The sequence below is a fragment of the Rhizoctonia solani genome, chromosome 16, assembly GCF_016906535.1.
Source record: "Rhizoctonia solani chromosome 16, complete sequence".
Classification (NCBI taxonomy): Eukaryota; Fungi; Basidiomycota; class Agaricomycetes; order Cantharellales; family Ceratobasidiaceae; genus Rhizoctonia; species Rhizoctonia solani.
The window spans coordinates 3,219,023-3,234,635 of NC_057385.1; the positions used below are offsets into that span (position 1 = coordinate 3,219,023).

The 15,613-nt window shown below is 48.7% G+C and overlaps 4 protein-coding genes across 4 annotated transcripts; 2 read left to right on the plus strand and 2 right to left on the minus strand.

Annotated features, from left to right (window-relative positions):
• Positions 1 to 560: 560 nt before the first annotated feature.
• Positions 561 to 5,262, plus strand: RhiXN_02300 (Retrotransposable element Tf2 protein; the record flags this gene model as incomplete). The annotated part of the gene is made up of 6 exons (XM_043322119.1): positions 561 to 660; positions 709 to 1,320; positions 1,368 to 1,902; positions 2,255 to 2,429; positions 2,471 to 2,947; positions 3,013 to 5,262. 6 exons carry the CDS (start codon positions 561 to 563, stop codon positions 5,260 to 5,262), a joined length of 4,149 nt encoding a protein of 1,382 aa, XP_043187942.1.
• A 618-nt stretch (positions 5,263 to 5,880) lies between these two features.
• RhiXN_02301 (tigger transposable element-derived protein) lies at positions 5,881 to 6,567 on the minus strand (the record flags this gene model as incomplete). Its single annotated transcript, XM_043322120.1, has 2 exons — positions 5,881 to 6,142; positions 6,290 to 6,567. The coding sequence occupies 2 exons, from the start codon at positions 6,565 to 6,567 to the stop codon at positions 5,881 to 5,883; spliced, it is 540 nt and encodes a 179-aa protein (XP_043187943.1).
• A 3,750-nt stretch (positions 6,568 to 10,317) lies between these two features.
• Positions 10,318 to 12,226, plus strand: RhiXN_02302 (kinetochore protein NUF2; the record flags this gene model as incomplete). The annotated part of the gene is made up of 10 exons (XM_043322121.1): positions 10,318 to 10,557; positions 10,606 to 10,652; positions 10,707 to 10,814; positions 10,862 to 11,159; positions 11,229 to 11,432; positions 11,490 to 11,597; positions 11,723 to 11,852; positions 11,906 to 11,970; positions 12,021 to 12,099; positions 12,162 to 12,226. 10 exons carry the CDS (start codon positions 10,318 to 10,320, stop codon positions 12,224 to 12,226), a joined length of 1,344 nt encoding a protein of 447 aa, XP_043187944.1.
• Positions 12,227 to 12,505: 279 nt separating this feature from the next.
• Positions 12,506 to 14,180, minus strand: RhiXN_02303 (transcriptional regulatory protein PHO23; the record flags this gene model as incomplete). The annotated part of the gene is made up of 5 exons (XM_043322122.1): positions 12,506 to 12,609; positions 12,687 to 13,232; positions 13,278 to 13,820; positions 13,897 to 13,968; positions 14,030 to 14,180. 5 exons carry the CDS (start codon positions 14,178 to 14,180, stop codon positions 12,506 to 12,508), a joined length of 1,416 nt encoding a protein of 471 aa, XP_043187945.1.
• Between the last annotated feature and the right edge of the window lie 1,433 nt (positions 14,181 to 15,613).

The window sequence follows — 15,613 nt, forward strand, 5'->3', positions numbered from 1 at the left end:
CGCCTTACGCGGTTCTTTACTTAGTCACTCCCGGCCGCAAGCGCCCACCTCCTCAACGTCCTTATAGACGTCTAGGACACTAGGTAATCGACCTTACGTTGGTTGCAAACCGTTCTGTACACCCACCACTAAGACTCAACCCCGGAGAAGAATACCTGTACTAGCACAACCGAAATCACGTGATCGGGGCTACCTTGCGGGATAATAATCAAAACTCCCCCACCCCCATGTAGTAGGAAATTGCTATAAGGCAGGATATTCCTATCCCCCGCATACCACACGGTCGCCGCACCCTTTGCCAGCGGAGCCAGACAGCAGATACACCCGCTTGCAGAGACTAGGTACTACATCACGCCCGTCCACGGCAGTGATTAGTTACACTTACTGTTCAACGCTAGGTCGTTTGACGCAGGCTCTTAGCGTACTACGCAATAAAGCGCTCATAAGTCCTGACAAAGGCACACCTACTGTCCCCCCATCTCCCACCATTCTCTCCCGGACTCCCACACGCTCCTCTTGCGGGCCTTTCCCACGCTGGCCGCTCATACCCCCAATCTACCATGGCAACCCGTTCCCGGACAGCCTCTCGAGCCCAATCCCCTTCAATTCGGGACACCTGGAACCCCAGCTTCCGCCAACCTCCTCTGTCGAATAGGCAAGGTCTCCCTTGAACGAGTCACCCGATCCTCCTCGGCCTACTCGGCCAAGTTGAACGCCTCGAGCGAGAAATTGCTGAGATCAAGGAAGCAGGGATCGAAACAAGGACCAACGTCGAAAATTTCCCAAACCGTCGATGTTGTCAAGGATGGGCTTTGAAGCCTCCAGCTCCAAGGCCCTCGTACCCTGAAGGTCCCCAGCCAAAAGCCGTGGAAGAAACGCCACGTCCCGTACCAAAAACTGAACCTACTGGAACGGTTAGTGGGCCCTCCTTCTGGCCAGAACAGCCACGAGGCCTCCCTGCCTTTGCACAACCAACCCCGAAGAGAGCAGCACCCCCGCGAGTCCCATCTCCCCCTCCATCTCCGCGTCTCCAATCCCCCATCGGAGCACCTGCCCCTCCTTTCCCGGCTCCAGTTGCCGCCTATCCCGCCCCGGTCAAAGTAGACCACCCAGACGCCTATACAGGCAAGATCGGGAGCAAAGCCAAGCAGTGGCTTACAAGGATGCTGGCCTGGACCCGGCTGAACTCACGCATGTTTCCCACGGACCAAGAAGTCCTATCCTTCCTTCTGATGAACATGAAGGATTCCGCGGGAGCATGGGCCCACCCTCACCTTGACCAGCTCGGGTCCACCGGGCAATCATCCAAACGGTTGAAGGGTTCAAAATGGGTTTTTGGCAGCGTTTGGCGACCCTGATGCCACAAGGGCCGCCGAGCGGAAAAATCACCACCCTCACCCAGTCCGGCACATGTGCGGACTACATTACAAAGTTCAGGACCTTAGCAATGGAGCTGGACTGGAACAACGCGGCCCTTCGAGGCCAGTTTGCCCAAGGCCTCCACTGGGAGGTCAGCCGTCAAATCGCAACCCGCAAGCATCGCCCCCGCACCCTTTTAGAGCTGCAAAATGCAGCACTTGTCATTGATAACGCCCTCCGTGAGGAGCGTGCTAGCCATCCGCCAAAGGATAGTAAGTCTAGCAGACCATCCAACCCCGCAAGGGGGACGAGTACCGGCCAGTCAAGCACCGGTTCTAAGAAGCTCTCCGACGACCCAAACTTTGTGTCGGAAGAAGAACGGAATCGCCGCCGCGCCGCTGGCGCCTGCATCAAGTGCGGCAAAATGGGCCACAAGTTTGCGGAATGCCGCACGGGCTGGAAGGCCACCCCTATTGAGGAAAAGGGGAAGGCCAAGGAAACCGCCAAAATTGGCAAAGACTCCAAGTACCAATTGGGAAAAGAGTAAGGGTACCTGCTGCCGCGCGCAAGGACCCCAAGGACTCTGGTGTTGCTCTGGAAATTTGTAATATATCGAATAGTCACAATAGAATCTCCCCCTTGTTCACAATTTCCATCAAACCAGAGAACGAGCGGAACATATAGAAGTCCTGATAGACTCAGGCGCCACATCATCATTTCTCCACCCACGCACTGCCAAGGCATTACGCTACCCCTAATAGACCTACCCTCACCCGTACCGTAACTATGCTCAATGGGGCCCCCAGGCAGGAAAAATCTGGAAGAAGGCAGTACTCACTTTCACTTACGATGGCAAAAAGATGACGGAGACCTTCCTCATCTGTAATACTGGCAGTCATGCGGCCATCCTAGGTTTAAAGTGGTTAGACGTCATAACCCAGAAATTGATTGGAACACGCGCACCCTATCCTTCCCACACACCGCCGGAATATGTGGCCATTGCCGAAGAGGAAGAAGCTGATCAAAACCCCCTCGAAGGAGTACCCTCCAAATACCACCAATATGCCAAGGTATTTGGAGAAGAAGAATTCAACAAGCTTCCTCCCCATAGGCATTACACATTGGCATTGAACTTACCAAAGAAGGCCCCCTCAATTCTCCCCTCTACAGTATGACAGATGCCGAGTCTGCCACACTAAAAGATTGGCTCAGGGATGAGTTGAAAGCAGGGAAAATCTGCCCTAGCAAATCTTCAATTAGTTCCCCCGTCATGTTTGTTCCAAAGAAGGACGGCTCCCGCCGCTTGGTCGTTGACTATCGTCGCCTTAACAACCGGACAAAAAAGAATGTATACCCGTTACCCCGCCCAGATGACCTTATGGCCCAGCTCCGTGGCGCCAAGGTCTTTACCAAACTAGACCTAAGATGGGGTTACAACAATGTCCGAGTCAAAGAAGGTGACAAATGGAAGACCGCCTTCCGCACCAAGTACGGCCTCTACGAGTCCCTGGTCATGACATTTGGGTTGACAAACGCTCCTGCTGCCTTTCAGCACTTCATGAACAAATTGTTCAAAGACCTCCTGGACGTTTGTGTCATCATCTACCTTGATGACATCCTAATTTATTCCAAGGACGACGCCACACACACCAGCACGTTCACAAAGTCTTACGGCGTCTCATGGAAAACCAACTGTTCTGTAAGGCATCCAAATGCACGTTCCACGTTACCTCGGTGGAATACCTAGGAATCATTGTCTCGGATAAGGGATTCAGCTTGGATAAGCTCAAAATCCAGGCGGTCCAAGAATGGCCCACTCCCTCCAAGGTTAAGGAAGTCCAATCCTTCCTTGGGTTCGCCAATTTCCTACGCCGGTTTGTAGCCAATTTTAGCCACATGGCCCGCCCACTGCACAATCTGGTTAAGAAGGACACAATTTGGAAATGGGGAACCAAGGAACAGGAAGCTTTCCAAGGGATAAAAGACGCAATTACCAATGCCCCCGTTCTTCGCCATGCGGATCCCACCAAACCCTATTTCCTAGAGACAGACGCCTCAGGGGCTGCCCTGGGATCCATACTCAGCCAACGACAGGAAGACGGACGCCTCCATCCCCTAGGCTTTCTATCCGAGTCATTCAAAGGTGCCGAACAGAACTATGACACCCACGACAAGGAACTGTTAGCCATCATACGCTCCTTCAAGTACTGGCGCATTTTCCTGGAAGGGACCGCTCACCCTGTTACCGTATTCACCAATCACCGCAACCTGGAGTACTGGAAGGAGTCCCGGACATTCAACCGCCGCCACGCTAGATGGCACCTACTGCTAGCAGGGTATAACTTCCAAATTGTTTATTGCCCAGGAAAACAGTCAGGGAAACCCGATGCCCTCTCACAACGTGCAGATCATGCCAACATTCCACCCGCCGCCCAGACTATGCTCCCTGACCCTGTATTTGCCAACGTAGCCCTAGTAACTCCCAAAAAGGAACTCCAATGCCAGATTGAGGGTGCCTTGGACCAAGACAAATCCCTGGAGGAAATACTGCAATTCCTCCAGAACGAGTCAAAGGCACCACCTTCCATCAAACAAGCATTTAAGGACTACAAAATGGAAGCCGGGTTATTATTCTACCAAGGACAAATTGTAGTACCAGATGTAGGCACCCTAAGGACGGACTTGCTACAAATATTCCACAACAGTCCCTTAGCTGGACATCCTGGTAGACAACGAACCCTGGAATTGGTCTTGCGTAACTACTACTGGCCTGGCATCCGTGCGGACACTTATTGGCACGTGGACTCCTGTGAAACATGTCAACAAATTAGGAAGCCCAAGTATGCGTCCATTCCACCTCAGCCTCTAGAACTCCCAACCAGACCCTGGCAGCACGTTTCTTACGACATGATCGTTGACTTACCAAAAGACGGAAATCACGATTCAATCTTGGTCATCATTGATAGCTTCACCAAGTACGGGATATTTGTCAAATGCTCTAAGAAACTGAAAGCCCCAGAACTAGCGGAATTATTCCTGGAACACGTATGGAAACGGCATGGCATGCCCAAAAAAACGGTCTTGGATAGGGGGAAGGTGTTCAACAACAAGTTCCTAAAGGCACTGTACAAACGTCTGGGTATAGACCCTCACTTCTCCTCAGCGTATCACCCCCAAAGCGACGGACAGACGGAACGAGTCAACCCATCCATCGAACATTTCCTCAGAGCATACTCAGGAGTCAACCAACAAGACTGGACCAGATGGCTACCAATGGCTGAATTTGCCTATAACAACGCGGTCCACAGTAGCACGGGGAAAACACCGTTCAAAGCCCTGTATGGATGGGAGCCTTCCCTGACACCTTCTAACATACCCACGGATGTACCAGAAGCCAATGACTTAGCCCAAACCATGGAAAAACAGTGGAAGGAGGTTGAATCTGCCCTCCGACAATCAAAGGCAAGAATGACCGCCGGAGAAGAAGGTAGCCCAATAGAGTTCAAATTAGGGGAAGAGGCCTGGCTGGACGCAAAAAATGTAAACCTCAAGACCCTGAGCCCGAAGCTAACGGAACAACGCTTAGGGCTGTTCAAGGTTACCAAAAAAATCTCCGACCGCGCCTACCAACTCGAACTACCTCCAACCATGCGCATCCACAACGTATTCTATGTGGGACTCCTGTCAAAAGTTAAGAGGGATGACAAACGCGTTTTTGAAAACCGCCCTCCACCAATCACCGTGGATGGGGAGGAAGAATACGAGGTCGAAGGGATCACGGACATGGAAGAAAGGGACGGGAAATGGTTCTTTAGGGTGAAATGGAAGGGCTATGGATCAGAAGAACACTTGGGAACCAAGGGAAAACCTCAAGAATGCCGAAAAAATCCTAAAGAATTTTGAGAAAGAGATGAAGAAGAAGGCCCTTGGCGCTGCCAAGGCCCTTAGAGGGGGGGCAGTGTCGTAGACACAACTGATACCAGGGAATTTATTCCCATTTTCTCAATTTTAAACAAAGGCAAACGGACAACATTTTCGATCACGTGACCTCGGCGCTTATATCATACGCTAAGCGCCGAGCCACGTCCCCCTTCGCGCTTACTCAGCACACGTAGCCACCTCCACCTATGACATCATCATGACATGTCAGTGACACGTATGCATGAGTAAGGCCGACTGCGGAGCGGGGTTCCTATTTGATACGGTATTGGATAATATGTATTTGTAATTAGCTAGCTTGTAGAATATATAAGGAGGCCAACCAACCATGGTAACACCCAGGTCGATTACCTCTTGTCGCATCTCATCATTGTACGAGGACCTTAGGTCCAGTAACTACTTAGTTCACTAGTCCCACGTCGCCTTAAGCGACTTCTGCACTGTACTTAGTTAGCTTGTCATCACCCTTACAGGTCTTGACACCGTAGTATAGTTGGTTGTCGTCGTAGTAGCTTGCCCACCGCCTTACGCGGTTCTTTACTTAGTCACTCCCGGCCGCAAGCGCCCACCTCCTCGACGTCCTTATAGACGTCTAGGACATGTAGCACTAGTCCCAAGTACATATGTTAGCCGTGTCTTGTCTGCCTTGACCCCAGGTAAGGCTTGAGAAGCAAGGCCAGACTTGGGACTCTGTGAAGGTAGGTGCGCTGTCTCATCAACATTGAAGACGCTGTCCTCAGGGTATTGAGAAAGCACCTCTTGGATTGTGCATTTGTGATTCTTGAGCTCTGCAATTGGTGCCGATGCAGCCTCACCATGGAAGGTGTACTGCTTGATCCTGAATCTATGCTTGAATCGAGTGAGCCACCCATCAGAGAAGCTGTGTACAAGGGCTGGGTCAATATCCATATCACAAGCAAGCCGCTGGCCCTTCTTGCAAATCAAATAGCCGTTAAGTCAAAGTCTGTCACGCTCTTTTTCACAAATCCACTCATAGAGCTTGAGCTCAAGTGCAGGCAAGACACCAGATTGATATTGGCTCAAGGTACTATTGCAAATATCTTTGCAAATGTACTGGCAAGTGGTGTCTTTGTTAGATACATGACGGAGAATGGTCTGGCGGCAAATTGTTGAGAAGCCCTGATTACAAAGGGAATAGACAATCTTGCCCATTGGGAGAGTTTCCTTGTTCTTGCGATAGAAAGCGGCAACTTGAAGCTGCTGCTGGAAGGTGAGGCTCTGGCGTAGGACGTGGCAATCTGCTGGCATGTTTCAGGAAAGATATCTGCAAGCCTGATTAAATTTCAGATGAATATATGCATATAACAACTCACAACTTTGGACAAAAAAGGGTGAAAATATGATGCAAAGTGCAAAACAAGTGTGCTAGTAAGGCTATAGAGTAAACTGCTTGATTCCAATGCAACGCATAGATGGGTTTATACACAGCAGGAGGTGTTATGGATATGACATTTCTTCTTTAATCTGTACTTATTTTATTAATTACACTAGTAATCTCACAGTAAATAAATGAGATAAAGATGCAAACTAAGGTTTTCAAGGTCCCTCTATCCAATAGTGACCTTTACAAAACCTACAAAGCTCAGGAATACCCTTAATATGCGATGCCTTTTGCATATATGCTGTTTTCTCACTCATTTAAATATATATAAATTCAGCTGAGTAGATAAACAGTAACAAGTAATATTTCTCTTGTTTGTAGTATTTATAATTCAAGATTCTATCTTGTGGCTACACACAGAAATATTCAGGGTCCCCCCTGTCGCATAGACAAGTGCTCCGGCGCTTAATCAGCCCTTAAGCGCCGACGCACTAAATGCGCCTTTTCTCCATCACCCGGGCATCCCACACTGCCGAATCGCTTGCGCTTAGGTGCGCATGTTTGTGCGCTCCAGAACGCTGGGTCAAACTCCCAAAACGGACAACATTTGGCTGAGTTATGCCCCATTTACTGTAAGTACCCAATGCAGAGGTATCCTACCTTTGGGACTGTTTACTCCAAGGATGAAACACTTAGCCTTGGGACATCTAAGGACCCACACAGGTAAATAATGCCTTGGGGCAAACATTGCCTTGGGGCAAATATTAGGATCTGTTGTTTGTTTACTATGTACCAAAGTATTGGCTCCCTCAAGTGTTTCAGTTGCCGCCTGTACCTCCTGTACCCCCTCTTGGTATCAATCATGTATATACTTGTTTGTGCGCCTTCTCAGGGTATAAAAGGACCCTGTGAAGACGCTTCTAATGCATTCATTTATCCACTCTTATATATTGACATATACACACAAGCCTTTAACAGCTTATCTGCGCATTTACTTTAGTGATTGACTCACTGTAAATAGCATAGGAGGTTATTTGGCGCACTAAGACCATAGGCCAGTCCCAACAGACACAGGGTAACCTATTAGTGTACTTACTGCGACCCTGTGCCCCTTGACTGTCACAGTTGTTGAGTTCAACATTGAGTATAGTGCGACAATACTGTAAGGATTGTTGTGATTGAGTGATAGTGTTTCAATCCACCATACCCCTTATATTGTAGATAGCTTTATCTACAATATCTCATAAATCCTAGATATATTTTAGGTAAACCCCATAAGTCTTAAGTCTTACTTAAGCATATATAAGTCCTATACTTATTAGGCAAATCCTATAAATCCTGTACATTAGTCAGGTAACCCTCTTACTTAAGGTACCATCCTAGAGACCTTAAGTATACATACCCTTAGTCACTTAGGTTTAAGTAACATTAGTCTAAGGTACTATACATAACCAACCACCTGCACTTCATAGTTGCTAGACTATTTGTTAGGAGTTGTTATTCCTGATAACCTAGCCTATATTGTGCATATTTTCTGTGCATATTTCTGATTCTTAATACTAGTTCTTAGTTATTCCCATATACATTTTGTATATAGTAATTCTTTCTTACTCCTGTACTTACACGACTCTTAACAGGAGGAGTAGAAGAGACACGTAACACATAAAGCTCAATTAGTAGTGCACAACAATAGTCATATGATTGAAACAATAGTCAAGCTACTGAGTGAGTAGTATTGGATACAATGAAATTTGTAAGAGAATTATAGTTATACATTAAATAATTTCCACACGCGCAATTGAACCACGTATGCTTATCTTGTATGGCTGTGCTACATGGAAACCGCTCCTTATGGCATAAGAATTGCTCAGGGTCAAAAGCCAAGAGTGGTGCATCAAGTGGTGGTGCATCAAGTGGAAGTCAACTGTACCGCGCTAACTTCCCTTTTCTGCTGATAGCCTATGTTCAATGGGAACATAGTTCTCCACTTCCAGCTCATTGTGATAATTGCAGTGGCAGCTGCATAAAATGGCCCAAGACAAACTAACATAGATCCAAGTCCTCCAGTATTTAAGTCCTTACTCAGAGGTGTTCTTTGCTTAAACCTGTTCTATAACAGCCAGGCAATACACCATCAAGGTCTACTACATATCAGCTATTCAGCCTGTTCTATGGCTATTCTATCTTGCTCAGTTATTGAGTCCCCAATTCTACCTATTTACAACCCAGGCTTAACTGGTGGTCAACCGCGGTAGGTCAACCCTGTGTTGGCACATGTATCAAAGTAGTACTCACAGAAAGCACATTAATCTCAGTAGGCTGAATAATTTCCGTACACAAGCACAACATTTGCATGATGCACTAGAATTCCCAGTTGGTGTGTTATTTGATCTACTATCAGCTACTGTGTACTTATATGGAATTTTAGCTACAGGGGCAAATGCCAAGCAGTAGCCCAAGGTCATTCCGTTACTGCCTATCTCGCAAATGATCCTAATGAAGTTGTTGCGGACCTAAATGATGTGTGGTATACTCCCTATCTGAAATCGTGATGAATACAGGTTTTCTTGGCTCTTTTTCCTCCGTCATTAGGTCACGTGATATACTCTTTTTTAAACACATTTATGTACCGCTACATGCACACAACGGGAAAACCGCGGTCGGGGCATATCCCCGTAGACCATGGGAGGGAAAATATGAGAAGAACGAAACGGGTAGCGGAAGACACGAGTTGGAAGACAGAGGGGGGAACTAAAGGTCACGTGATATAACTCTTACACCTCTCAACGCTGAAGCCAGTGAGTCGGCAACGACAAGAGGTGCCGGGTGTATTGACTCGAATAAGAGATTGGTAAGTTCTTCAAGTTCTAGTATTACTTAGTCTATTAGTAGCTGTATTCTAAGCATAATGCTATTAAGTACATGTACATTGTATGTGGCTTATGCACTTCTCCAGCTGAACTAGCCGGATTTACGTGATTTTAGGTCAGCATATTACAGTCGTGTCCCTCAGCTTGCAGCCTACTGATTGCAGGATTTCTCAGCAGCCACTCCACTAATCAACTTCGGATCTACCGGAAAATGTGCGCGTGAGGTGCCGGAGTCTGTTCCGGGGCCCCCAGAAGCAATCGGTGCATGTACGGACAATATATCTGGCAATCAGTAGGCTGCAAGCTGAGGGACACCACTGTACTACTAATCGTCTCTAAATCGTACATTCTGCTGCTCGATCAATTTTAAATGAGTGTTTGGGTCCATCAAACACTCATTCGTAATTAATCGAAATTGGCTAGGTGGTGGAACGCACAATCCAGAGGTGATTAGAGGTAATATGTGAGCCCAGATTGCTCCAAGTCAACTTACTCAGCTGAACGAACAGGTGAAACACATACCTAGGATATGTAGTGAGTTAAATTTCAACCGTCGTGGTTCTCATGGGTTGGCTTGCGAGCAGGGTCACCCATTAGGTGGCGTAGCCTGAAAGCCCACTGAGATATTTTTGATCTTGCACGAATTCCAACGAACAGACTACTGGTTTACATGTCGTTGTAGGATTCAGACACCGTCAAGTTACTGGGGTCAAATCGGCGATGATCGACATGGCCTATCACGTGAGCGTGACCCTGGATGCGCGTCAATCCAGCAGCGCTTACATCCAATTAACAACAACGACAATCATGTCTGGTGACCCATACGACCAACCCGGAAGCAACTTTTCCTTTGTGATTCTCTCGCCGCAAGATATCTCCGAATGGATCGCAAGCTACGATGTGTCTATTTCCGTAGAGGAACTTGCCAAGCCAACACCGCAGACGGTAGAAATGGTGTATACGGTGTTGATCGAGCTGTACAAGAATATTTCGACCGAGGATCAGGAAAATACGAAGCTGAGGATGCTGGAGCACCAGGAGAACCAGGTCAGTATTGTAATTGATAGTGGATATGGCGAGTTGACGGTTACGCAGGAGCTATACGGCGATATATTCTACTTCCACATCCTATACCACCACCTGTTCGTCGCTCTTTTCTCCGTGGCTACCTTCAACTAACGCCTTGGCTGGAACAGTACCCGAATGGCGGAAATAGCCAACGTATCGCTCACTTTCCAAGACCTCACCCGCCCCGAACCGCGCCGCACAATCCGCATCATCTCTGGCCTGATCAACCTCGTCAAGTTTAGACAATCCCAAATGCCTGAAGTACCGATCTCAAGACGACCAGTGAACAGAGTTTTGAAAGACGGGAGCGGGCGAAATGGGAAAGGGCTCAGGCCGAGGGTCGGTTGAAGAGTACAAGTGAGTTGGAGGTTGCGTATTTTCTTCTGGCTTTGTCGCCTGTTGATCAAGGTGGATGTGTTGGTAGGGATGAGAGGGCCAGTGAGCAGCCCGAGGTGGACCAGCTGAGGGATAGGATACTGGAGGTCAAGAATGAGCTTCCTGGGTTGCAGAAGGGGTACCAGAAAGCAAATGAAGCTAGGACTGCATTGAAGAAGGAACAGCTTGCGTTGGTTCAGCGGGTGGTACGTCCCCCTCCCCCCTTTTTCTCCACCAACTTTTGCATTCGGCCTATTTCTTAATTATAACTTTAGCAAAAACTAAACGAAATGATTATTGCCAAATCCGAACGCAACGATGAATTGCGCGCGAGACTGGTCGACGACCCCGAGTTGTTCCAAAAGAATATCCGGGAAGCGACCGAGTCGCTGAACAATATTCGTCAGTTGGTCGCGACGGAGGAAGCCAAGTCGAGGGACCTAAAGACGAGATTGGATTGGCTGGGAAGTGTCGAGACTGTGAGTGGTTGGGTCGAATGTCGTGTCATTGAAGGTGTCGTATTGATGAGAGGATAGGACGTGGCGCTTGCTACCGAGGTTAGCAAGACCGTTGTAGCCGAACGGGCCAGGTGGACAGAAGCGGACAAGGCGCTGCGAGAGATCGAGTTGGATTTGAACAAGCGGGTGATTGACATCGAGAAATGAGCACCAAACGAGACGTAGGTCCCTATCCCTTTACTTGCGCACTCCAAGGATTTCTCGTGCCCTTTATTTGTCGAGCTTGCTTCCTAACGAAATACACACTCTAGCATCTTTCTCGTCAACTGGAGCATACAACGGAGAAATACACTCGTGCCCAGCGACATGGTGAAGAATCGCGGGTCCAGGCCGAGGCGACGGCCCAACAACTTCGAGAGGCCTATGACCAGGGACTGAAAGGTACTTGCCCTCATTCTTATTTAATTTCTTTATTCAATGGTCGCGGCCATCAGAACGAAGCGCGACGAGCGAAAAGGCAGAGGAAGTAAGGAGAATGGTTGCAGAGGTCGAAGCGCAGGTGGGTTTACCACTAGCAAGTCAAAACACAAAAGCTAAACAGGTCAATAGATTATCGGATACGTTGCCGAAGAAGAAAGACTATTGAACGAAATGATCACCACGTACTCGACATTCCGTGACCGAACCGGTATGCTTACATTTACTCGCTGTCCTTACCTCATGTTTCCTTACCTAACGTTTTTTTTTCAGAACATTATATTGATAACCTGACGAAACGACTGAGTCTGAGAACTGCTGGACAGCAGGCTTCCTAAATTTATTGTGCCTCCGAGCTTTGTATTTGCGTTTTGGTAGGGGAGGGGGGTTTGTAGTTTTGTTGTTCCGTCTGGGTTCAAGATATACCATCTGCATTTTGATAATTATATTCTCACAGCAGGGGTACAAGGTCCCGAAAGAACGGAAGAAAACAAGAGGGGAATGGAAGGATAGATATACAGCTCCGAATCAAAAGGAAACGAAAAGAATGACGGGGATCGCAGCCATAGTATACCAAAAAGACCGAAAGAAAGAACGAGGCAGTAAAGAGACAACGCTCATCGTCGTCGCCGTTTCTTGGCAACCGGGACCGTGGTAGTACCGGCCTTTTTACAATCGGCGCAGAACCACTCTTCGTTTTCCTCTGGAACGACTTTGAGACCTACGCAGGGCAAATGGAACTGTTGGGAAAATAATGGATTAGCATATAGGATTCATAAAACGTAATTAGGGTTGGACTTGCCCATTCTCGCTCGCAGCCATCTGCATCGCATGCAATCATCTCTCCAAATGAGCCCTCGCCACAGAAACAGTATATCTCGTCCGTCGCAGTCTTCTTGCTGTTATTCTTGTTTCCGGGCGGTTTGCCGTTTACTGCCCCAGCCCCGGTGGATTTCCTGGGGGTTGGGGGAGGAACCTTGGGTGTTTTGTTTGACCCAGCAGTTTTGGCATTCGAGTTGTGATTAGATGTACTCCCAGAGATGGAGACACCACGCTGTCTGGACTCGTCCTTTCCCTTGGACTTGTTCCGGATGCGAATTGTGGTTGGCGTGCGGGTTATTTTCAACGGAGGGATGGTGCCTTGTTGATCGTCCTCTGGACCATCACCCTCTTCCTGGTGCTTGGCCTGTGTGCTGAGGCGACGAGGACGGAGTTTGATGGAGGGCGAGGAAACAAGCTGGATAGGTGCGGGTGATTCGACGGGAGGGGTCGGCGTGGGGGATGGGGGAGCGTGGACTTGTGCTGAGTAATGAGGGCGTTGAGGGCAGTGAGGTGGTTGTCGACCTATGCGCAGCCATCAGCCCAAATACATGAGTTTAACAGTTGAACGGAAACGCACAGAGTGGTATACTGCGTTTGCAATTCCTAGTTTCTCGGACGATGCACGAACAGCGTCCGAGGCAAGTGTGGCGATGAGAGTGAGCAATTTGCGAGTATCGTGTGGAAAGTTGTCCGATGATGGATTGTTGCACACCGAGCTCGAACCGGGCTGTTCGGTGTTGGCAGGCAACTTGGAGTCTATGATGTGGCGAGTGTCGGTGGGAAGAGGGTTCGTAGATCCGAGTGCTGGCGAGGTCGGTGTTGGATCTACAGCCGACGTGGGCACACTCGCTCCATTCTCGACCTCTGTTCGCCTGTCGCTCTCTACATGTCCATTCACTTGGCCGTTGGTGATTGGTCCGTGCGTTACCCCAGCGCCGTTGGTCAGGTTGGGTGGTGGGGTCGACACAGTAGGCGGCTCGACCACGGCCGAAACATGGGCAAGCAAGTCTAGCCCAGACGGCGCCCGCCGATGTCCTCTCGGCTTTGCACCCAGCGAGTCTCGCAGCGCAATGTACGCCCGTGTGGCAGGCAGGATACGGGCCGTGTTGTCTAGTTTGCAGTCCGAGTTAGCCAATGATCCGCTGATGCAAGTACACTCGTAGCTGGTATACTCGTGGAGACGTACCCTGGGCAAGGTCGTCCAACTCTCGCATCAACGAGTAGGACCGGTGGATCGAGAGTGGCAGCTGTTCCACCACTGTCATCATCTGTTAGCACCCCTCGTCTTCATCGCTCAGAACAGTTCCCCCTCGACTCACACTCGTAGTAGTCCTGGGCAAACGCAGTCCATTCCGCCGCCGCGGGGTCTTCAGTTGGCGTGCTCGATCCGTCTTGTTCCACCACTATGTCCATCGCTGCGCTCTCGAGGCCGGTCAAGGGCTTGGGTGCGTCGCGCTTGCGTTTCATCATGGTCAACGGAATGAGTCTACAAGGTGCTACCGACCCTCAAGGGAAGGAGACAATCGTGAGGGTATAGCACGTGATGCTTCTAGACCCCCATGGACCACTTCCTTGGACGCATTTATGACTCGATGGTTGAGTTGCAGTATGAGGATAGAGCTCTTGAGAGAGGGAGTATTGATCTCGATAGAGGCATTTTATTCAGAGCTTCCCTTTCCGTCCAGTTTACACCACTTTTGAAATAAATGTGTACCATCGGAGAGGAAATTTTCCAATGGGCTCAGGTCCATCAATCTCATTCAACTAAAAGCGCCCAGTGACCGTTTGCATATAACGAGCACTTGTGGTCCCGAAGGGTTATCTATCCATTTACCTATGATATTCTGCAAACTTACAGTTTTGTATGCGTTAGCGTAGCGGCATTATGGGTAACGATAGGCGTAAATATAGTTCGGCGCTTTATAAGAATGAAAAGTTTCAGCCCTCTTCAAGTCATACTACCTCAGTATGTTATCCCAATACACTGTCGAGTTTCTCTCTGATCATGTTGGCTACTCTTGGAATATTACAACTAACACTTGGTGCTGCAGCACCTTCTAGGTATCACTATGCTGACCCCTATGACTTGTGTCCGTCATCCGATCCGCTCCCCCTGTCTCTCCGGCGTATAAACCGTCTCAGCACCTCTGCCTCGCTCAACGTCCCCCAAGCTACTACTAACACTCTCGTTAGCACAGTATACAATCAGGTATGAAACAGTCTTGATATTGAATCATAAGGCGCTCATGCTTATCACTCTTTTCTGCTTGGCTGCCGATTCGCATGGGTTAATCCCTGAACATGTATAGAACCTGCTTTAGCTTGCTCTCCGATCCGACTCCAGTTCATCCAACGACGAATCGTCATGGTGTGTTGTTTGGAGTTAACTGCTGGACCATTTTTGTACCCAAGTATGCTTGTCTGATATCACCGTCCATCAACTTGATTATGCTCCTGAAAGAGGCATTATACTAAGAACTTCCGAAACCTGACTGGAAGGTCCGTTCACAAGCATGAAGTTATTGTAGAACAAGACCAAGCTCGACACTGTGGACAAACCGGAAACACAGATTACTTCTGGGATACCTGCGTCAGAATATATTCCTGGAGACAGCCGTCTTGGGTGGTGTCTCAGACTGGCGAAGATTGACCTGGCATTAATGTGATCCTATGGCATCAACTCCAACCGTCTGGAGGAGGCGTTTGTGTTCAAGACTGTTAGATAGGTTGTACAACTTCCTTTATTGGTGGAGTTTGGGGCTGCGCCTTTAAGGCTGATCGAGGCCGATGGTTCTCCTGACTTGAAAAGCCCAGCTTGGAGCTTCTTGGCCTAGATACTAGGAAATGGGCATAACGATGTCTGCAAAAACTTCCACGCTTCTTTGTATCGTACGCTCAGCAAA